We start from the raw sequence: 24,055 nt of genomic DNA, 5'->3' as shown, positions 1-24,055 counted from the left end.
GTTATAGTTTGTTGTTGCGTAGGCCCATACTTTCTTTATGGAATTTATATTCGACTCCACTTGAGAATGAATGAATCAGGATTACCGGAATGAAACATCACCCATTTTAATGTTGAATCCTGTTGCGTTTTTATATGATATGAATAATTATAATATCCAATTGGCATATTAAAACCGCTGAGACCACTCGTGAAGTTTGTTCAGCTCCTACGAAAAAGCTGACGTCCGAAAACTTTGATAAATCCTACATTATTTGTGGAAATGCATTTATGCATTTACGAATTTTGTTCGGCACACGTTTGATACATGAGGCCCTTAAGCACAGGATGCTAATGGATCCATTCATTTAATTATTTTAGGCAGAGCTCACTGTTGATGAGAGAAATACAGATGCAACAAGATTTATGCTTTTCTTCATTAGTATGACTTTTGTAGGAACAAAAATATTTACTAAAGATAAATAGACCTAACATCTATTACACATTGAACTGAACAATCAACAAACTTAACTGCTGTTTAAGCCACACAATAAAGTAGAGCAGGATGGTATTTGTAACATTTCATTTGACCTTTAATGCTTTGCAAACACTTTATTCGTGGTTTCAGTAGTAATTGATAGATAAAAAAAAAATGAAAACCACATTTTTATTTCTTTTCCTGAAAACCACAATAAATCCTGAGAAAAAATGTACCTAAAATGCTTCTATTACAGACAGGATTAATCAAGATATCCAGTTTGTTTAAATATACTTCAATAAGATCAGCAGCCTGAAGATAATATGTAGTTTAACTGCACCAAGTGTTACTCAGGTGGAAGTGTACTTACGTGTCGGACAGAAGAACATCCAGTCTCTCTCCACTGCACACTGACCCTCAGCCTGCAGAGCACCAGTCCAAACTCACACAAAAGAGGAACTGCTCATGTGTGGCTTTTTGTGAAATATGCCCAGAATGTGAGCCTGTAATCTTTAATTAACTTTCAGAGAAAATGTGTGGCCATATGTAACCTACCCACACTTAAAACAGGAAGGCAAACTTTGAAAACAACCCTATCATGTATAGTTGTTAATGGCTTAACACTTCCTTCCATCACCCAGTCTACACATGAAATTGAGAAACTTCTACTCTACCATGCAATAGTTACTGTATTCAAGCCTCCTGGGACCATACACATTTCTGAATTTCTGGCCATTTTTCTCATGATTTACATGCTGTTTGCATACACTCACTGAGCACTTTATTAGGAACACTATAATAATACTGGGTAGGGCCTCCCTGTGCTCTCAAAACAGCCTCAATTCTTTGTGGCATGGACTCCACAAGATGTTGGAAACATTCAATCTGAGATTCTGTTCCATGTTGAACTGACTGCATCACACATTTTCTGTAGATTTGTCAGCTGCACATTCATGCTGCGAATCTCCAAATCTACCACATCCCAAAGGTGTTCTATTGGATTCAGAATGGGAAGGCCACTGAATAGCATCAAACTCATTCTCATATTCATGAAACCAGTTTTAGACGACTTTTGCTTTGTGACATGGTGCATTATCATGATGGAAGTAACCATTAGAAGATGGTCATGAAGGGATGCACATGCCCAGTCACAATATTCAAATAGGCATTCAAGCAATGGATGATTGGTATTAACAGGCCCAAAGTGTGCCAAGAAAACATTCCACCACACCATTACACCACCATCACCAGCCTGGACTGTTGACACAAGGCAGGTTGGGTTATGGATTCATGCCATTGGTGCAAAATTCTGACCCTACCATCTGTATGCCTCTGCAGAAATTGAGATTCATCAGACCAGGGTATGTTTTTCCAGTCTTCAACCGTGCAGTTTGGGTGAGCCTGTGCCCACTGCAGCGACAGCTTTCTATTCTTGACTGACAGAAGTAGAACCCGACGTGGTCTTCTGCTTTTGTAGCCCATCCACCTCAAGGTTCAACCTGTTGTGCATTCAGAGATGCTTTTCTGCTCACCACAATTGTACAGAAAGGTTATCTGAGTTACTGTAGCCTTTCTGTCAGGTCGACTCAGTCTGGCCCTTCTCTGTTGACCTCTCTCATCAACAAGGCATTTCCATCCACAGAACTGCCACTCACTGGATGTTATTTTGAGTAACTGAGACTGTTGTGTGTGAAAATCGTAGGAGATCAGCAGTTACAGAAATACTCAAACCAGCCTGTCTGGCACAAACAATCATGCCACGGTCAAAATCACTGGGATCACTTTTTTTCCCATTCTGATAGCTGATGTGGACATTAACTGAAGCTCCTGACCCACATCTGCATGATTTTATGCATTGAACTGCTGCCAAATGATTGCTTGATTGGATAGTCACATGATTACGTAGGTGCAAAGATGTTCCTAATAATAAGTGCTCAGTGAGTGTATGTATCACTACTGATGAACTTAATGTGTGAGTTTTTAAATATATTAAAATAGTCACATTGTTAAAAGGTGAGACATTTTAAAACGTCCCTGTCATGAACCAGTTTTTGTTATTCCTTCATACACACAGTCTACATGTGAAATTGAGAAAAAAATTCACAAAAAACAAGATTAAAGATTCAATTGTATGAATCTATGCTTAATTATCTTTTTCCTGTTTATGTTCCATTTAAAGAGTAGAGCAACGCCGTCGTAGTTTTGGATACTTCAAATGTACTGTTAGGCTGCCCCAGTGCATTCTTTGAAAATTCATGGAGATGTAGAATTGAGTTGATGTTCTCAAAAATGAACTGCCAAATTTAAGTTGACAACCTACAGTATACATCAATTAAATCAATTAAAAGTCAAATTTGGGAAATTTTAAGGAAAGCACTGTGTGGAAAATGGATTCTGTAAAGTGTAGGAAAAATTGGAATGGAAAAAATGACCCAATTACCCTCAGAGGAAGTTCTTCTCTGCAGGATGAATACAAAATAATCACCTCCTCATATCATAAAATATGCTTTGGACGTAGATAAACGTGACCCTCTACATTCAGCGGTTGCTTTTAAAGACACCAGATTTTAAGGAAACACAACAAGCTCATAGTTTTAATGAGCCACTGCATCTGTCTCAGTTTCCATCTCCAGTGTTCTGGTAGTCATCAGCCTCTTCTTGTGCGGTCACAGTGTCTTTCTGGTGTTTGTTTTTAACCTACGATATGGAGCATACAGACGCACACACAGACATGCACACAAACACATACACACACACAAACACGCACACACAGACACGCACACATGCACATACACACACGGACATGCACACACGCACACACAGACATGCACATACACAAACACACACATACACACAAAGACATGCACACACAAACACACACACATACACAGACAGACATGCACGCACACACACAAACACACACACACATGTAGACACACAGACATGCATACACAGACACACACACACATACACAGACACGCACAGCCATGCACATTCACATACACACAAACACACACACACACGTGCATACACACATGCAGACACAGGTACACACATAAACAAACACGCAGTCATGCACACATACAGACAGAAATACACAAACCCAAACACAGACACACGCACATGTAGACACACAGACACACACACATGCACAGACACACAGACACAAACGCAGTTATTTAAAGCAACACCTTAGTGCGTACATGGACAGTCTGAGGGCAGTGCTTCTCTTCATATAGAGAGTAACCGTGGAAAAACAAATCACTGTTTTATTGCTAATTGAACACTGCAGTGCATTAAGTTGTAAAATCTAAATATGTCCAATTATGCCTCCATTCTTTAAATTATATGTGCAGCAAATTTACTGTGGTGATTTATGATTTCACATTTGTAATTTATGTTTTTTTATTTTTTATTGCTTCTGCATTAAAATTAAATTGATTGATTGAATTCAGTCAATGTGATTCTACAGTGCATTTCAGCCCTTCCGCTGAGTGTGTAAGGTTCACCTCTGAGTGATTGAAGATAAATTCAGATCTAATCCTGTCTGTACTGCACCCATCTCTGATACTGAGGCATTCTGCACACATTTCAGTTTCAGAAATATGATTACTCAGCGTAGTGGCGACCCCTGCTGTATATTTCTCAGTGTCCCACTTATTCACCTGCAGCACGTCATATTCAGGGCTGATGTTGGCGAGCTGCAGACTGGCGTATGTGTCACCGTCCCTCCCTCCCTTTAAAGGAAAAGTCACACAGATGGTACAAATGTAACATACAGGAGAAATCAGGCTGAGCTGCAGTCAGTGTGTTTCAGAAGAGGAAGAGGAGGAAAGGATGGAGAGTCTCACCTTCTGCCTTCTAGACAACCTGGAGACGTGAAAATCAGAGTAGAGAGATAATGTGTTATTGCCTCGGTTTACACAGTATGTCTCTGCAGACCTCAATCATTTACTGTATGGGGTAGTTTTCATTGTTTAGATATTTTACCGAAAGCATAAATAGCCTCGCTGTATCTGGTCAGAGAATAATTGACCCTTGATGGCTCGCTACTCTCAAGATTTGGTTAAAAAATAATAATCAATTTGTGTGGATACATAATTAAATAGTCAGCATGCAATTAAGTTTTGTTATGAGACTATAATACAGTGGTGGGCTTTGCAATCCTAAAAAAAAAAAATAGTCCTGATGTTTGCTCCTCACTCACAACAACAACAGAGAAAGAATGTTTTTGTTAAATAGTATAAATATCATAAATACATCATATTCAGCATGTGGACATTTTGAAATGCAATCACCCGACAGTGTAAGTATGACTGATTGTTTCAAACATTAATGAGAAACATTAATTGTAATTAATTAATGAATCATTAATTAATTTAGGATATTCCTACATCTGCATGTCTACCATTCTATAACTTCTCCCACACCTCTGGAGAGGTGAAACACACTCATCAAATGCTCCAATAGGCAGATGGTTTGTGGGAACCTCCTATTCATCCCTGTTATCAACCGGCAGCATGGGGCAGATTGGACAAATAGAAGTATGCCTGCATTTTTTGTTAATTTAATTGGTTCTGATGATTGTTATTACAATTTCCATCCATCCATCCATCCATTACCTTAACCCGCTTATCCTGAACAGGGTTGCAGGGGGGCTGGAGCCTATCCCAGCATACATTGGGCGAAAGGCAGGAATACACCCTGGACAGGTCGCCAGTCCATCGCAGGGCACACACACCATTCACTCACACACTCATACCTATGGGCAATTCAGACTCTCCACTCAGCCTAACCTGCATGTCTTTGGACTGTGGGAGGAAACCCACGCAGACACGGGGAGAACATGCAAACTCCGCACAGAGAGGCCCCGGCCGACAGGGATTCGAACCCAGGACCTCCTTGCTGCGAGGCAGCAGTGCTACCCACTGCACCATCCATGCCACCTAACGCACAGATGCATTCTTTTCTTTCATTGTATGCAGTCTTTTTGTTGTACAGTCTTGACAGCAAATGTACTATATTTATGTGCTGATGAGAGAACAGGCTCATCTACCCAAGTGGCCGAACCACTGTGCTAATTTAGTACAGAGATCAGCACTGCATCCTCTTCCTGGGGTTGACACCCTTTAGATTCCTGCCATTACACTTTGTCTTGCTTTTTTAAAAATGTTTTACAATAAAATATTAAGCTGCTTGGCAAATAAAATTAGATCTCTCATTTATCAAACAAAACAAGGATTTGGGAATTGAGGGGAGGGCAATCTTAATTTCTTCAATATCCAGTCTCTCTCCCCTGCACACTGAGCCTCAGCCTGCAAAGTACAAACTCACACAAAAGAGGAACTGCCCGTCCCAGCACTTGGGAAGTGATGATGTGAATATTTTTTTTCCTAATAGTCATATAAAACATGTGGCCATAAGAAAAATTACCTCCTATCCATGAAAGAGTTGTGGTGTATTATTGATGCTCAAACCTCTACAGAAGAATAATGAACAGATACCTCCAATAATACTGAAGAACAATGAATGCCTCTTCAATAAAAAATAATATAAATATTTATATCTCCACTTGATTCCCAACAAAACCAATGCAAAGAATATGAGGTTCTGGTACTTACAGTTAATGAACTCAAAACTAAACAAAACTAAAACCTTCAGAGCAAGGCCACGTCATCAGGGCTAGCCAATAACGGTCAGGCCAGTGAACGGAGAAACCAAGTGCAACCAGGAAGTAGGCAGAACAGTTGTTTTATTTCGGAGTCCAGAGGAGCAGAGTTCCATCACCAGCAAACAATCACAGTGAAGACAGGCAATGCTGTGGTTGTGGTCTCAGGGAAAAAGTTCATACACAGAGAAGCAATCCAGCGAGGTTAGGAATCAGAAGTCTACGTACACAGAAACAGGTCGAGGCTCGGAGCAGATGCAGAAGACAAGACAAGAGATTGAAATGACAAACAGGTGTGAGAACGGGCATGCGGGAATGGAGTGAGAGAGCTACGGAGCGGGAGTTCAGACAAAACATAGAAGTGCATGACATGACACAGAAAACGCCAAACAGGGAGCAGCACGGGATGTGAAAAATAAGCTTCACAATGATAGGTCTTTTGCAATTGTGAGATGAGCATTGGTCTTTCTGATCTTTCTGGCTAGCACCTTGCTACTCCTCCTTGCCCAGACTAATTTATTTTCTTTAGTTATAATTTTTCTCATTCTAATTGTGTGATTATGAACACTGACTATAGCCGAGGCTAGAGAGGCCTGCAGTTAACACAACATGGCCTCATCTGTGATGCATTGTGGTGGCAGTGTTATGGCTTTGGTATGAGTGTCTTTAGAGAGGATGTGGCTGCAGACAACGGAAGCAGGATGAATGTACGTACTTAAATATCTTATCTTTTCAGATCCAGCCAAATGCTTCAAAAGCCGTTGGACTGTGCTTATCCGTGCAGCAGTTGCAGCAGGTCAATAACCTAATCAAACATAAGGCAAATGCAACCACTTTTTCATGGCCAAAAGGTAGAATGTGCTTGCCATGGCCAAGACATTCATATAGCCTTCCAGTAGGAGGCCAATGGTCTACTGCTTGTCCACTGACACACACACATATGGCTCAGGCGGTAAGAGCAGTCGTCTGGCAGTTGGAGGGTTGCCGGTTCGATTCTGCCCTGGGTGTGTCGAAGTGTCCCTGAGCCAGACAGCAAACCCCCAAATGCTCCTGACAAGCTGGTTGGTGCCTTGCATGGCAGCCAATTGCCATTGGTATGTGAGTATGGTGAATGAGAAGCACCAATTGTACAGCGCTTTGGATAAACCATTTACCATTAACATGCCCATGGGGCACACATAAACCACACACCAGTGGAGTGGGTACTGGGGGGCCTACGCTCTACTTCCAATCTACTGTGTTACTGTTCAGGGTTTGACAGTGCATCCTGTCAGTTATGTCAAAATGTACCAGTGTCAGGGTTTGTGAGTTCCCTCATATAATGCGGAAGCTACTGCTGCTTTAACATCCATTTCAGCTTGCCTTTGAAAATAATTTAGTACCAATATTAACCTTGCTACTGCATACACATTGGCTTAACTAAAGCAATGCTTAGTGTAGTCTGCAAGTTGGGTTTGTTTTTGTACGCTATTATGAGACGTATTGTATGCCTATAAGAAAAGACCTTGTCAGAAAAAGTGAAGACTAATCCCACATTCACATTGTAGGCTAGAGTACAGCACAGTATTGTGCTACCGTGACAAACATTATGAATACAACAAACTCACTCACACCAAGCTATTTCAGGAAAAGGGTTTTAATGATAATATTAAAAACAAAAAACAACAAAAGAGCAGACACTGTAGGTAAAGGGGCGCCAGAGCAGGATGCATAACCTGCCCTCTTCTCACCAATTAAATTACAAATGCTCATATTCCAGTTGGTCCACGGCACACTTCTACAACTTGGCGCAACACTTGGTGCCCAGATGGTCAATATATCTGTTTCAGAGCTATGTGGTTAGCATGTAAGCCCAGAATGTCAAATCAACATTTGAAAAGCCAGTCTATGACTGAATAAGAACTCTCAGTAGCAAAGGAGAAGGGATTTGGGAGGGCAAACGGGAGTAGCAAACATTCTTAATTAGATAATAAAACACACATTAAGATTAGAATAAGTGCAATGACATGTATTCTGAAAACCACTAAAAGATGTTTCACAACCTGTACAATTATTGCTCAAAACCTGTGTGGTAAAACAATGATAATGTCATATTTTGTAATGTAACACACAGCAAAGTAACATGGCTAAGTCATGGGCCATAATGTGACTCTTCACACATTGGCTTGCACATGGACGTGGGAAACAGTCATGTCTGTATGGTAGCATAACGCAATGTCACATAACACTAATGTGAACTTGATGTTACATATCTGGATGTACAAAGCATGCTGTGAAAGTGTTTTAAGACACACTTAAAACTGGTGAATTAATGTGATGCAATGTAAATAAAAAAAAACTGCCAAAGCTGTCACTTCTCTGCTAATATAATCATGACTTAAAGGGACCTTAAAATTGATCAAACTGCCAAAAACTGTAACAAAGCACAGTAGCTTTTTCATAGGCACTGCAAGCATACTATGGCACTGTAATGTAATGTAACATACTGAAATATAACACATTTGTAGCACGCTGTGAAGTAAATATTCTGGTATTTTTTAGGGCAGAGCGCATCGCAATGGGTCGTAGTATCTCCGTGGCGTGTCACTGGAGCTTCCTGACCTCGGCGTACTCACTCTCCTCCACTCCCTTTCCACCTCCCTCCGTCAGGGGGCTCATGAGATCCACATACATGTCCTCCTGCCCCTCCTCTCTCTGCTCCTCCTCCTCTGGAGCAGGGTTCCTGCGTGTCTCCTGCTGCCCCTGCTGTGCCCTCTTAGTGGGCCTGGAGCGACAGATGTTCCCGTAGGTGGCCTCCTCCACGGGGTCAGGGTTGATGGAGGGCTGCTGGTTCACATTCGGCAAACACTCCCGCTCCGGCTCCCCCTCCTGCCCGCCCCTCACCTCGGCTGTCTCCCTCTCTGCTCCCAGCTCAGCCGGTCCCTCCTTCTCCACCTCCACCTCCCCCTGCACCTCCTCACCTTCTTCTCTGGATCTGTGTCGGATCACGGCGTAGTCGGAAGTCCGTTGGGAAGTGCCCCGGATAACACCTGTTCCTTGATTGCCACCCGTGCTGCGGAGTTTGGAGAAATCCACGGTGGCGTAGTGTAGGGAGGTCCCGTTCCCCTTTCCCACGGCCCCCGGGTCTGACAGCGTGGTCTTGTTGGCGTTGGCCGATTCCTCATCTTGAGTGGCCATCTGATGACAAGAGGTCAAAAGAGAAAGAAAGGTGCAAATTTGCGAAATGTCCATTTGAATAGATTTAAAAATCTTCAACTGAGAAAACCAATCAGTGTATTTTGAAATTCCTGCTGACAATATTAAAGAAATATCTGTTTTCAAACAAAATACACAACAAAAGCATTCAGATACGCTTCTGTTAGTAAGGCATTTTCTGGAAGATTTTGCAGGCATCTGACATGCGTTCAAGACTGCAAACATAGCCTACCAGTACGGCTATCAGTTCATGAGAACGAAAAGACATTGTTTCGATTTAAGAAGAGCTTTTCTTAATATTTTATATTGTTGGTTGGTTTAATACTGTTGCCAATGAAAAGTCGTTGTCCTACACCATGGGTCTCCAACACATTGCTCAGAAGCTACCAGTCGCTTGCCGCCCCCTTCTGAGTAGCTTGCCAAAGGCTGAAGCAGTATACATTTAAACACAATTGTTGCCGCGAAGCATTCCAGCCTTCGAATTTAATAAAAAGTAAATCAGGCAAAATAAAAAATTAACTCAATTTAGGCTACTTGGCTACGCGATAAGGTTTCCATGTATTTACAGCACAGTGCACATTCAATGAATGAATGAAAGCGGCTGCCTTGGCTTGCAATAAACAGACGGGTGGAAATCCCGACACTCTTTCAACTACATAAAACTTAACAGTGAACCATCAAATACCCCCCAGATTTCAGTGCCCATCAGTCGCAACATTTAGCAATAGAATCAAACAGTCCAAAAGTAAATTAAATCCCAAACCAAAGCGAAAATCTTTTGAAAGCCTACCGTTATGCTGCTCCAAACGAAACGCATGTCTCACAATAAAACGCACTTTAGGAAAAATAGATCCTTAACTTGCTGTTATCTACGCTAATTTGTTATTGTTCATGAAGGCGTGTCTGGCAAGTTGTTATTTTCTGAAGACGCATCTGTTTTGGCTTTCATTAATGGTTTAGCTACTCAAGTTGCGTTTCTGAACGGTTACAGGAAGTATTGAACAGTGTCGGCCCACTTTAAGTGTAGCCTTTTACTTTATTTCTCAGAATAAAATTCTACAACAGAAGCCTCATAAGAAATAAAGGCCTGCCTCGAATACAAGCCTGCCCCAAATAAAGGCCTGTTCTTTGTGCAGTAAATAAAAGACCCTGGCCACAATTTGAGGATTTATGTATGCTAGGATAGAGGATAGTTCCTTTCTCTATGCTGGTCTGGTATTTGGTCTTAAACCTCCTCCCTTCCTCTCTCTCTCTCAGACACTTCCACTTCCTCTTTCACTCAGGGCAGTAACATGTTTTGAGGGGAGCACTGTGGGGAACATTCTCAAACTGCAATGTCTGTCAGAGCTCTTCAGAACCATGGATGCCCTCATTCTTACAAAAATGCTAACTTTATTCTCCCTCCCCTGAGAGGCAGGTTAGGACACAGTATTATTGGCATTTGGCAGACGCTCTTATCCAGAGCAAGTATTAACAAGGTGCCAAACAAATAAACATTAAATAAGTAACACTGCAGAACTTTACATACTGTATATTACAGCTGTCATGTTTGCTTTTTGGAATATACAGCATGAATAAACATAAGCATAAGCATATGTAAGCATGCTGTAGCTTCCCCAAGGCAGTGCAAGAGATTTGTAAGGCAAAGCTTTCCCAGAGCAGAGCAAGAGATTTGTTAGGTATAATGTTCCCCTGCAAAAACCATGGCAATCTCTCAAAAAAATATTTCAATGAATAATTTTAATTTCCTTGTCTGCAATGATAAATTCCAGAATTTTCTATGAGATACATGTTATACTGAGCGGCCTGTAGTCACTAGGATTAGAATGGTTCCCCTTCTTCTGCATTACAAAAAGTAAAAAACAAAAAAAACAACAACAAAAAAATTCATATTCTTATCCAGCAGGACCTGCTGCCTTATTATCTAAAGTTTTGGGAATGAGTCTCGTACTTTTAGAACCCTCATCTCAATGTCCATTAAGGGTGTATTGCATATGGTTTCAAATATAAAAGTTCACTGGAAGAAGTCTAAAAAAAGTTACTTCTTAGGTGTGAGCGTGTGTGTGTTTGGAAGCGTGCATGCATGTCTGTTTGTGTGTGTGCTTTTCTGCAAGCACGTGTCCGTGTGTGTGTTCTATGTGTGTTTGAGTGTGTGTGTGCTTTTCTGCAAGCACGTGTCCGTGTGTGTTCTATGTGTGTTTGAGTGTGTGTGTGCTTTTCTGCAAGCACGTGTCCGTGTGTGTTTTCTATGTGAGTTTGAGTGTGTGTGTTTGTTTGTTCGTGCGTGCATGACGCTGGGCTCAGACTCACCCCAGCCATCAGAATGAGCCCTTCAGTGTCCTTCACTTGAGAACCATGGCTGTGTCTCTTTTTTCTGAAAAAAACACACACCCTCACTGCCAACAGCACACACACATCATCACACCAAACAGGAGTGGTCTGTAGCCGCCCTCCCTCTGCTCCAGGAGAATTAAAGGTATAAAGACCGAAGCAACCAGAGAGCATCCACCAATCTCTGCTGGTGCTGTTCTGCTGGGTGTTATCAACATGCTTCAGGATTCATGTACATCTGTCTTCTTTTGGGAGTAAGGAGACATCACCACCATCTTGTCCCTTATCTCTGCATCACATTAGATTGCCAACACATCATTTACAGTTACATCCTTTTTGCTAGGTTCCACCCCAAGATTAATGGTGATTACCTAAAAAAACTAATTATAATGATGCGTGAATTTGACCATGATTACATGGTTCAGTTACACTTTTTATTCTTCTGGACATGGAAATCCATTCTTCTGAAAATCCATCTCTAATTCTGAAAGAAATCTTCCAGCGTGACATGTTTGTCATCACCAGGGTAGCAACGCGCACTCTTCATGAGAAAGCGATGAAGCATGTCTCAGATGTGGGAGAGGGGAAGTATCATGTCGATAAGATTAAAATGATTAACCCAGCGGTGGGGTTGAGTAATATGACACAGTGATGTGGAATTAGAGTGGCGTTTCCCTTCATACCGACATTACAGGCCCCTTTTCTCTTACTTTAGAACGAGCTGCATTATGAGGAAAATACACATCATGGCACCGGCACCAGCAGCTGCACCAATCAGCAGTGAGGGAATGCTGAAATCTGAACAAAGGACATTTGAGTTAGAGACCAAGAAACACACTTTGCACAAATAATTGGTGTTTATGCACCCAATCCCAGTGGCATAGAGGCTGGAAAATTTAGTTATTTATGAGTTAATATTTTCTTTAACCATTTATTTGAATAAAGTAATTTTTTGGAACTGTTTAGTTTTCTGAAGCTTATTGTACTCCAGAAACAAAGAAAATAATATGTTTTGAGTAGGAGGAAAAAGGAACCCCCAATCCTGATCAATTTTGAAAAAAAACAAGTCAAATGTGAGGAAAACAGAAGGCTCAGTTAAATTGTTTGCTTTAACTGAGTATCGGTCTGGACAGTAGAACAGGAGGAACAAGATTATTATTTTATGGCATCAATATGTGCACCTCTATATTGGTGCATGCTGTCTGCATATTTAAAGGAGAGAAATGTGTCCATTTACCTGAGTGTTGCTGTGGAGATGGGGCATGGAGCTGGAGGCTGGAGGTGCCGAGAGCGTTGGTACTGAGGCAGAGGAGAGTGGCCGTGTCTCCCTGTGAGTGGCGCATGGTGAGGGAGCTCCTCAGGCCTGTGTTCCCCAGCTGCTCCTCTCTGATGACTCTGTCAGTAGAGTTAGTGACCCGCAGTCCAGACACACGCCACTCCATGCTGGGAGAGGGATTCCCACGGCTCTCACAGGAGCAGCTGATCTCTGCTGCAGTTCTGCTGCAGCTCCCAGAGCCAGAGATCTGAGGCAGGTCTGAACACAGGGTGCCATAGTTAGTAACAACACAGTTCTATACTGTATAAAATGAATATGATATAATTATCAAAGACTGAACCTACATATCACATTCAGCAGTACAGTTGTTGAGTTCTCCTTGCCATGTTCATTCTGTGCTTCACAGTAGTACTGTTCACTGCCACTGGACTCAGTCACATTGAAGGTGAGATTCTGTCCAGTTCCTACAGTGTTCATCTCTGTCCCATTCACTCTATACCAGGTGTAGTTCTGCACTGGTGGGCTGGCTTTACTGCTGCAGGTCAGAGTCACTGAGCTGCCCTCTAACACTGAACCAGAGGGACTGACTGACACTGAGGTCTTCTTAGGAGGATCTGGAAGAAAAAATGTTTGTCTTTTAAAAGGCAAAGTCATCTGTGAAGTGAAGTCTTCTGTGGACAGTTGTCACTGACACAAAATTGTTTTTCTTCGTTATGGTGAGAACTGTTCGGTCATCAACTGCGAAGGTGTTATGTTCCTGTGTTCTGTGTGTTAGTGTATTATTGTTTAGTATTATTCATTCTTGTAATTCTTGTCATTCTTGTATTTTTAATATTTCATGTCTGGTTCTGTTTATTTTCATTAGTCTTTGCACTCGTCCTCCCCTGTTATGTCTGCGTCTGAATGTTTTCCAGTCGAGTCACTCCCCTGTCTGCGTGCCCCACTATTCGGGTGGTTACGGTAGTTTTCGGGGTTCAACATTTTTTCTAAACTCGCGATTCTTACTTCCTGCTTTTTCTTGATAGTTAAATGTTGTAAAGCACTATTCTTACTAACAACTACTAATCTAGGTTTTGTACAGTACTAATCCGATTAATACACTTACTGTCTGTCTAACTAACTAACAGTCACTTTTATTGGGTAGTTTAGAAATATTCACGTTACTAACTCACTAACGCATCTCTTAGCATTTCTGCGCTGTTCTATAACTCCGCCTTCCTATGCTATCCCTTATTACTCGTTTGTTTCAGCGAAGTGTTCGCACCTGTCTCTTAACTATCACTACGTCGTCAATCTATGCATTGTCTACTCTCTAGTCCAGAGCCGTTTGTTTTACATGTGTGTCTTTGTGAATCCAGTCCGCGTTTTTGTTTTCCCCCTCGTTATTGTCCCATTACCCTTCCATGTGTCTCACCTGATGTTTATTTGTTAGACCGCCCTCACTCCCATGCCCCGCCTAGTTTGTCTCATTCCCCTGTGTATTTATACCTGTCCTTTTCAGTTGCACGCTGCTAGTTCTTCTTGTCCTGTTTCTGTTCCCGAGCCCTTGATTCCTTCCCCAAGTTCTAGCCTCCTTGTTTCCTTGCCCTTGCCCTTGCCCTTGCCCTTCAGTCCTTGCCCTTGGTTATCTGCTTATCTGGTTTTCCTGTTTTGACCCCTGCCTGCTTCCCTGGACTATTCTTTGTGTTTTGTGGAATTCTGTACCTCTGCCTGTTTGGACTGACCCCCTGGATCTTGACCTTGGCTTGTTTTGTGACTACGCTCTGTCTGCCCCATCACCTGTGAGTAAACTTGCCATTTTCCACACCCCTGTGTCTGCTTCTGGTTCCTCTGTCCGCCCTGCTGCAACAGAAGGTCTTCCTTGGCCTATCAGCCCCTGAGCAATCCAGTGCTCTCTTCAAGATGTTCCGAACAGTTTATCTTGGCAAACATATTGTTTGTCCTTTGTCTCTGACTGCTTTATTTCTCAGCCTCATAAAGGCTTCCTTAACTGTCACCGTCACAATTCTGGTTCCCATGTTGACAAACACCAATGATAGACTTCAAAGGCAATAAAGCCTTGAATCAAGACTAGATGCTGAAAATGTTCATGTACCTGCACAAGAAAAGTGATTGAATTCAGCTGACTAATCAGAAGCCAACGATCCAATTACTTTTGGTGCTATAAAGTAGGGAGGCTATGGATAAAAGTTGAGCTAAGTCCTACATGAATCATGCAATGTGCCTGTAGCCTGAAATTAAAGGTGACAGTCTGCAGTTAATTCATTGTTTCATTTCAAACAGAACATAAATTGTACCACTGTCAAATATATACAGATGGCACTGTTCCTGTGAATATTTCTGTGATAATAACATTATAATAAGTGAAAGTATGAAAATATATATTTCACAAAACATTCAAATGAACATATAATTGACACAATGGCAAACCTACAATTAACTCCCAGCTGCACAGTTGTCGAGTTCTCCTTGCCATGTTCATTCTGTGCTTCACAGTAGTGCTGTTCACTGCCACTGGACTCAGTCACATTGAAGGTGAGATTCTGTCCAGTTCCTACAGTGTTCATCTCTGTCCCATTCACTCTATACCAGGTGTAGTTCTGCACTGGTGGCCTGGCTTTACTTCTGCAGGTCAGAGTCACTGAGCTGCCCTCTAACACTGAACCAGAGGGACTGACTGACACTGAGGTCTTCTTAGGAGGATCTGGAAGAAAAAAATTTTGTCTTTTAAAAGGCAAAGTCATCTCTGAAGTGAAGTCTTCTGTGGACAGTTGTCACTGACACATCCACCGCTGCCTACCGAAGTGTGTTTCTGATCTTTAAAAAATATTTTTCTTCATGATGGTGAGAACTGTTCGGTCATCAACTGCTAAGGTTTTCCTTGGCCTATCAGCCCCTGAGCTATCCAGTGCTCTCTTTTTTCTTAAAGATGTCCCGAACAGTTTATCTTGGCAAACATATTGTTTGTCCTATGTCTCTGACTGCTTTATTTCTCAACCTCATAATGCCTTCCTTAACTGTCACCGTCACAATTCTGGTTCCCATGTTGACAAACACCAATGATAGACTCCAAAGGCAATAAAGCCTTGAATCAAGACTAGATGCTGAAAATGTTCTTGTACCGGCACAAGAAAAGTGATTGAATTCAGCTGACTAATCAGAAGCCAACTATCCAATTACTTTTGGTGCTATGAAGTAGGGAGGCTATGGATAAAAGTTGAGCTAAGTCCTACATGAATCATGCAATGTGCCTGTAGCCTGAAATTAAAGGTGACAGTCTGCAGTTAATTCATTGTTTCATTTCAAACAGAACATAAATTGTACCACTGTCAAATATATACAGATGGCACTGTTCCTGTGAATATTTCTGTGATAATAACATTATAATAAGCGAAAGTATAAAAATATATATTTCACAAAACATTCAAATGAACATATAATTGACACAATGGCAAACCTACAATTAACTCCCAGCTGCACAGCTGTCGAGTTCTCCTTGCCATGTTCATTCTGTGCTTCACAGTAGTACTGTTCACTGCCACTGGACTCAGTCACATTGAAGGTGAGATTCTGTCCATTTCCTACAGTGTTCATCTCTGTCCCATTCACTCTATACCAGGTGTAGTTCTGCACTGTTGGCCTGGCTTTACTGCTGCAGGTCAGAATCACTGAGCTGCCCTCTAACACTGAACCAGAGGGACTGACAGACACTGAGGTCTTCTTTGGAGGATCTAGGAGATATGAGAATACAAATGCAATATGTTTTTGTTGCTAATTGTATTAAGCATGGGAACAGCTTGAAAAAATATTATTATTATTATTATTATTATTACAATTATTATTATAATGCCTTGATTTACTCAATCTAAGAATAATTCTGTGAAATGTAGCTGTCTTACATCGGACTTTGAGAGTCAGACTGGCCTCAGACATCCTCTGATTGCCTCCTTGTTGCAGTGTGTAAAGTGCCCTGCAGGTGATCTTCTGCCTATGGTGGAGGTGGGAAGCAGTGAAGGTCAGATCAGAAGACACAGATGTGGTATTATCCTCATTCTCTTGCAGTTGATCCACACTGTCACTCAGCCTGGGGGTCCATGTCAGATTTGGGGGGAGTTTGGGACAGGGGGCTGCAGCAGAGCAGCTCAAACTCACAGAGGTCCCCTCCATCACCTCCACCTTCTCTGTGGTTAATTTGGGTTTGGGTGGAGAGTCTAGGAGACATGGAGACATGAGGATGGGTTAGTGTCTGTCTCAGGATTGGAGAGTCACACAGCACTCAGAGCACAAACTAGTCACCACATTAACAGTGCCTGATGAACAATTATAAATAAATAAAAATTCCAAAATGACGTACAATTTTTTCAAGAAATAAACAGGTAGCAGCAAAAGTTGTCAGATGTTTTCTGATCTGAGATCAAACCTACGGTGGCTCTGTTGTGAAAAAACACAAAAACCTTCGGCCCTGAGGAGCAGATACTGTCATGGTGAGAGGTTATTCCCGTGGTGGCCGCTAGAGGGCCTAGCATCATTGTTATCACCTGTTCCTCATTTGCATTAGGGGAATGACCTCCCAGCAGAGTATTTAAGGCCATTTTGTATGAGCCTCAGTGCTTTTGTGTTACTGTTCACTCTAACAACAAGCCGGTAAATGCACACGGTAGACTCGAGGTTTGAGTCAGGTACTGTGCAGGTGTGTGTTCATTTAACCAAACTTACAAACAGTTATTCTAAAAGGTAGGAAGGCGTTTGGTGTGGTTTTACCGACGCCTTCCCTAAGGGTTTATTTTAATTTTTTTATTTTTGGGCTCATGTGAGCCGGCGATAGAGGGACGTTGTCCCCGGTAAATGCATTTTGGTTTGTGTTTATTCCTGAGCTGCGCCTCATGGTTTTTGTTTAGCCTACGCTGTTTTTGGCGAGGTTGTATTTTTATTTCATTGCCCCTGATTGGGCACTCTCTGTGCTCGTTATTCAGCACAGTTACTGGTCGGTACATTCGCCCTGTTTTCTAAGGGTCGTTTTATTTTCTTCAGCCATTTTGGGCTCCTTTTCTGTTTCCCTATTAAGAATCGCCTTCGGGTTTGTTTTTGTTTCTCCCCCCTGTTACGGGAGTTATTCTCATTTTTTGTCCCATTTATCCCTGTACTCCGCCCCTGGGATCTAGGAGGGGTTTTATTCAGTCGCACTTGGTCCTCCACTCAAACCCCACCCTTATAGATACAACGTACAAAAATAAAAACGTGCAACCCTAAAGTGCACAAGACGAAAAAAAGAAAAAACTGGAGTGCAAATCTTTGGAGCAAAGTTTTGGTTTTTGTGTTTTGCATTTCAGAGCAACCGTATATACTTTCTACAAAGCAATGTGATTGATATACAAGACATTTATATTACATTTTGAAGTTGAGCTGTCTGATACAGATCTTTGGTTATGCTACACCCTGCTGTCCCTAATATTGCAGTTATGACACAAAAATAAAAGGTTTCCACATAAATTTGACATCGAGCAGAAAGTGTCCTACCTTTGATATTAATTTGAACAGCTGGATGAAAATTCAATTGGAAATAAGAGGTTTCTAATCTGAAGTAATATTGCTCACTATAATACTTAGGAAGGTTCTCCAGAACTGTAGTGCACCTCTTCTGCAAAAGGTTTCCAGTCATCATTCCTTTCAGATGAGATTCAGATTGGCTTCTGGAATCAAACACTGTTGTTCTATCTTTACGCCATAATCCTGTAACGGAGTCTGGATAGCGTTTCAGCAAGTAATCATAGGGAGACCCATAGTAAGAGTTATATTCTGGCATTTCAAATCTGCAGGGAATCAGCACACAGGATCCACTCAGAGCTTCTATACTCTGAGGCATCCAGACTGCCCACTCTCTGCCCAGGGCTCCTACAACACACAACACAGCTCTGTCACAATATTACACTAGTGATCCTACAGCACACACACAACACAGCTCTGTCACAATATTACACTTGTGATCCTACAGCACACACACAACACAGCTCTGTCACAATATTACACTAGTGATCCTACAGCACATAGAAATCACACTTTATTGTAGAAGCCAGGAGAACACTGAAAAATATATGCACTGTAGCATGCCTTATAACTCATAACTGAAAAAAACATCCATCCATCCATCCATCCATTATCTGAACCCGCTTATCCTGAACAGGGTCGCAGGGGGGCTGGAGCCTATCCCAGCATACATTGGGCGAAAGGCAGGAATACACCCTGGACAGGTCGCCAGTCCATCACAGGGCACACACACCATTCACTCACACACTCATACCTACGGGCAATTTAGACTCTCCAATCAGCCTAACCTGCATGTCTTTGGACTGTGGGAGGAAACCGGAGTACCCGGAGGAAACCCACGCAGACACGGGGAGAACATGCAAACTCCGCACAGAGAGGCCCCGGCCGACGGGGATTCGAACCCAGGACCTCCTTGCTGTGAGGCGACAGTGCTACCCACTGCGCCATCCGTGCCGCCTGAAAAAAACATGAATACAATAAATAAGCACATTTATATTTTGAAATATTATAATCACACATGCGTTTCAGAAAATGGATGATCAACACTGACTCTTGGCAATATTTCTTCATATCTCTTCAACTTTGCATAATGAAATTCAAATTAGTATTTGGTCAAATCACCACAAAATGTAACAATGAACATTCTATAACCCGCCCACACCAAGCCCTACCTTGTAGCAGGCAGCCAATGAGGATGAGTCTCTCTGCTCCAATCATGTCTCAGTATTAGTGAGGAGCAGTGGCACTCAGTGGAGCTGATCTGGAGAGGTGAACACACTCATCAAATGCTCCAATAGGCAGATGGTTTGTGGGAACCTGCTATTCAGCCCTGTTATCAACCGGCAGCATGGGGCTCACTGGTGTCTTTGCATTTTTCTTTTGAAAAGCTCTTTCACTACAAATTCAGAAGAGTTGAATACATAAAGTCATGGCAAGTTTGATTTATTTTACTACTAGCCCTACTACCACTGCTATTCCCATCACTTCAAGATAACATGAAAGCACACACTATAAAACAGAAAAAAAGGCAAATATGCACATTATTTCCAATTTTCAGTGAAATTGTAAAGATTAAAATGGAAATTGTTATTAAAACGTTATTACCAATGATAGCCTGTAATACACATTAATTCTTAAATCCACATTATACTGCTTGTATGAGTTAGCATTCAAAAAAAAAAATTTCATAGGTACTCAAACATTATACATATTCATACAAAAACAAAATCATTCACAACCACAATCTATCCTGAGAATAAATGATAAACACTACACTTCCCTTATTGGGAGGATGAATGAGCTTCACTTCAGTTCTGTTTCATTAAATGCTCATGAAAGTGGCTGCCTGAAGATAATCTGTAGTTTAACTGAGTCAAGCGTTACTCAGGTGGAAGTGTACTAATGTGTAGAACAGAAAAAATATCCAGTCTCTCTCCAGCGGAAATATACTTACTGTAGAACAGAAGAATATCCAGTCTCTCTCCAGTGGAAATACACTTACTGTAGAACAGAAGAACATCCAGTCTCTCTCCAGTGGAAACATACTTACTGTAGAACAGAAGAACATCCAATCTCTCTCCAGTGGAAATATACTTACTGTAGAACAGAAGAACATCCAGTCTCTCTCCACTGCACACTGACCCTCAGCCTGCAGAGCACCACTACAAACTCACACAAAAGAGGAAGTGCTCATGTGTGGCGTTTCCTGAAGCATGCTGGGGAAGTGATACTGTGAATATTCTTGGAATGTTCTTCATAAAGATGTGGCCTTATGCAACATTTCCTCCCATCTGCTGAACGTTTTCCTCTGTCATAATAAACAAAGATAAGGACCAGGGCCTATTTGAATTTTTTATTTTTTATTTTTTATTTTTATATTTTTTTTAAACAAACAAACAACAAAGCAAAAAGTGACCAAACACTGCTTACCTAGCTAACTAAAAATACCGATACACAAAGTAAATCACAGAAAGACAACAATTAAGGTTCACAGGGAGGTAGGGAGGGATGGGGAGAGATGCTGCTTGAAGAGGTGCGTCTTCAGTCTGCGCTTGAAGGTGGGGAGAGATTGTACAGTTCTGACCTCAACGGGGAGTTAATTCCACCACCGTGGAGCCAGAACAGACAGTAGTCATGAGCGTGAGGTGGAGGTTCAGAGAGGGGGAGGTGCCAAGCGGCCTGTGGAGGCTGAACGAAGAGGTCTGGCAGGGGTGTAGAGTCTGATGATTTTTTGTAGGTAAGCTGGGGAAGACCCCTTAACTGCTTGGAAGGCTAGTACCATCATGTGTTGTTGTCATGTTGTGAATCGTGCACAGTTTTAAATGTCCGAAAAGATGCACGCAATAGCTCAAGGTGCAGTGTCAAAAATAGCTGAGACAGACAATCATACTCTTGATGTAATGCTCCATAACCAGTTTTACATGAACTTTTAAACCAGGTCGGTTGTGCTTTAGATTATTTTGCACATGTTCATTATTTGTGCCGGCTTTCTGTTCTTACCAGTAATCTTCCAAAATCAAAAAGCTGCCATAATCAAGAATCTGCCATAATCATAATCATAAACCACATTCCTCAGGAGAAACACTACCATTGAACGGATGCTAACTTCTGGTGGAAGCGGTCGCTTCAAGACGGTAACGGCCTATGTTTGTTGAAATAAACAATTATTTTTACTAAATTGATGTGGAGCAAATTGTTTTATTTGGAGCATTGAGAGTGACAGCAATATGAAAGGCTTGTTGTCAGCTTGAAGAAATGGTATCTGATCTCCAGCAACAATCTATAATTTCTTGTGGTAGCTGACTTAATGGAACAGGTAGCGCCGTCTTGAAAGAATGTCTTGATCAAGTTTGCTGTCGATCGGGGCTTCGGACTGGACTCGGATAGATTTTTCATACACTTCTTTTTTCTTCTTTTTTTTTCATATGTTCTCATTGTGAAGGATGACGGATTTATAGCTGAACGACAGACGAAAATTTAAAGATTCCAAATCTGCACTTATCTCATTTTTGACCAAAAATCGAATCTGATGCAGTTTCTTAATTAAGTGTTCTGTAAAATTGAGTACTGTGCTGTTACCCCCCTTTACAGAGTAGCGTCACGGATATGTGACATACAGTGTCAATGCTCAAATCATAATTTCATTTTTATAATATCATTAGGTAAAAAACGAAATCACAGCCATATCGTCTCCTGAGAAATAAACTTGCATTATTGAGAGGATGCATGCGCTTCAGAACAGTACTTTTTAATTAAATGCTATGCCAGTGGTAGCCTGAAAACATAATCAGTCATTTGACTGAGCCAAGCGTTACACAGGTAGAAATTGACTTACTGTAGCACAGAAGAATATCCAATCTCTCTCCACTCAAGAGCACAAGTACAAACTCACAAAGAGGAAGTGCTCATATTTATGTGGCGTTTTGCGGAACATGTATTGCTGGGTATAGTATTGGCTACTATACACAGCACGTGTGATTAATGTGATATTTCCACCCATTTCTGAGAAAGCTAGGAAACTTCAACTTCTTCTATGTAATGATACAATAGTATTAACAAAAATACAAAATTTGTATTACAATTGTTGCTCTGATCATTAAACTACTTTGGCTTCATGACACAATAACAAAGAATTCAATCAGAATAAGCCAATCAGCATTAATGCCCAAACACAGTCAGCAGACTGTGAAAAGGAGCTACCGCAGGAATACATCTGTATACATTGAATTTAACCAGGATCTGGCATGATGTTACGCAAACAAGACGGTTCACAGTTAAGTTCCAAACATCAGAAAGGGAATGTTGCAGTTGTGTTACAGAAATTACTGAGCATAGCAGAGGTTAAAAGCTGAAGCATACTTTTATCACTGAATCATTAATTAGATTATTCAAATCAAATCAAATTCAAAGTTTTAGTTTTTTGCAGATTGTTCGAACCAAGAAATACAGAAAGACTGAAACCATTCATGCATTCATTCAAACTTTAGTAGAGGGATCGTGGATTTTATAAAGTTGCATTGTTATGTATGGATGTGGTGTTTTATTTTGAAGCGCTTTGTAACCCAAGTTTTAAAAGGTGCTATATAAATGAAGACTGACTTACTTTCTTACTTACGTTTACTCGAGAAATATAGATTAGAATTAGATCCTTATGGACACATCTTTTCTCATGTATGTGCTGTGATTAAAATGTTATTATTTTTACTGTCCTTTTGAGACTGTGCTTCTCTGTGTGTTTTTACTGTACTCCCTCCCACCATAATGTACATAACAGAGCAAGCACACACACACACACACCCCCACATACACACACAAACACACACACACAGGCATTCATGCATGCGCGCACACACACACACACACACACACACACACGCATGCACGCACACACACATGCATTCACACACACACACAGGCATTCATGCATGCGTGCACACACACACACACACACACACACACTCACAAACACACGCACATATGCATGCATTCATGCCTGCACACACACATTGTACCAAATGTACTGATCATCATTTTTGACATACTGTATGAATCACTACACTATGAAGACGATGTAGTTACAATTTACGTAAAAAATATTACAATATTATGAACTATTTAAATCATTATAAAATGCATTAAACTAATATTAGAGAATGTTGTCCTTTGGTAAATGGTTGGCATTTATATAGCCCCTTCATACAAAGCGCTGTTCAGTTTACGCTTCTCATTCACCCATTCATACACCATGCAAGGCACCAACCAGCTTGTGGTTCGGAAGTATGATTCGTGTGTCAGAAGTAATCAATTATGAACCAGCAAAATTTCACGTGTAATGTCGACAGATTAATAGAGAAATCATAAAAGAGAATTGTTGTCGTACTGAATATACAATAGTTTTTACCTTAATTTAAACAAATCCAATATTAATGCCCATCCATTTCTTTATCATGGCATCACAGAAAATACCAAAATACCAAAATCAGATCCTGCTGTATGTTTTCTGTAGGTTTACTGTAAAAACTACAGTATTTTAAGCCAAAGTTAAGTTTATCAGGATGGAGAAAAAATGTAATGATGAAAAAAAA

At 41.2% G+C, this 24,055-nt stretch overlaps 2 protein-coding genes across 16 annotated transcripts in view; both read right to left on the bottom strand.

Annotated features, from left to right (window-relative positions):
- The window catches only part of LOC133128295 (uncharacterized), a 77,474-nt gene that overhangs the window by 39,603 nt on the left and 13,816 nt on the right, over window positions 1-24,055 (bottom strand). The gene's annotated exons all lie outside the window — the stretch shown is intronic.
- Window positions 7,745-23,106, bottom strand: LOC133128349 (B-cell receptor CD22-like). 6 transcript variants are annotated; one of them, XM_061241797.1, is made up of 12 exons: window positions 20,521-20,598; window positions 19,643-19,866; window positions 19,259-19,427; window positions 18,444-18,818; window positions 16,826-17,137; window positions 16,388-16,657; window positions 15,361-15,630; window positions 13,271-13,540; window positions 12,888-13,184; window positions 12,361-12,448; window positions 11,630-11,693; window positions 7,745-9,301 (listed from the first exon to the last, which is right to left on the bottom strand). In XM_061241797.1, exons 3-12 carry the CDS (start codon window positions 19,416-19,418, stop codon window positions 8,708-8,710), a joined length of 2,700 nt encoding a protein of 899 aa, XP_061097781.1. In that variant the 5' UTR covers window positions 19,419-19,427; window positions 19,643-19,866; window positions 20,521-20,598; the 3' UTR covers window positions 7,745-8,707. The 6 variants fall into 6 exon arrangements, with proteins under 6 accessions (XP_061097781.1, XP_061097772.1, XP_061097791.1 ...); XM_061241788.1 differs by having other exon boundaries at window positions 20,473-20,589; XM_061241807.1 differs by lacking the exons at window positions 19,259-19,427; window positions 20,521-20,598 and adding an exon at window positions 22,306-23,106 and having other exon boundaries at window positions 19,643-19,731.

Source organism: Conger conger, chromosome 1 (genome assembly GCF_963514075.1).
Source record: "Conger conger chromosome 1, fConCon1.1, whole genome shotgun sequence".
Taxonomy (NCBI): domain Eukaryota; kingdom Metazoa; phylum Chordata; class Actinopteri; order Anguilliformes; family Congridae; genus Conger; species Conger conger.
The sequence above is the reverse complement of the archived record's forward strand: the minus strand, read 5'-3'. Positions and strand labels throughout refer to the sequence as shown.

What these genes read in the sequence shown, in the direction of transcription:
- LOC133128349 (XM_061241771.1), bottom strand. Translation starts at nt 19,541, where the DNA reads ATGAAGAAATATTGCCAAGAGTCAGTGTTGATCATCCATTTTCTGAAA. An exon ending in TGTGCAGCTGGGAGTTAATT is followed by an intron (nt 15,631 to 16,387) that starts GTAGGTTTGCCA and finishes TTTTTCTTCCAG; the next exon opens with ATCCTCCTAAGAAGACCTCA. An exon ending in TGTACTGCTGAATGTGATAT is followed by an intron (nt 13,185 to 13,270) that starts GTAGGTTCAGTC and finishes CCCTGTGTTCAG; the next exon opens with ACCTGCCTCAGATCTCTGGC.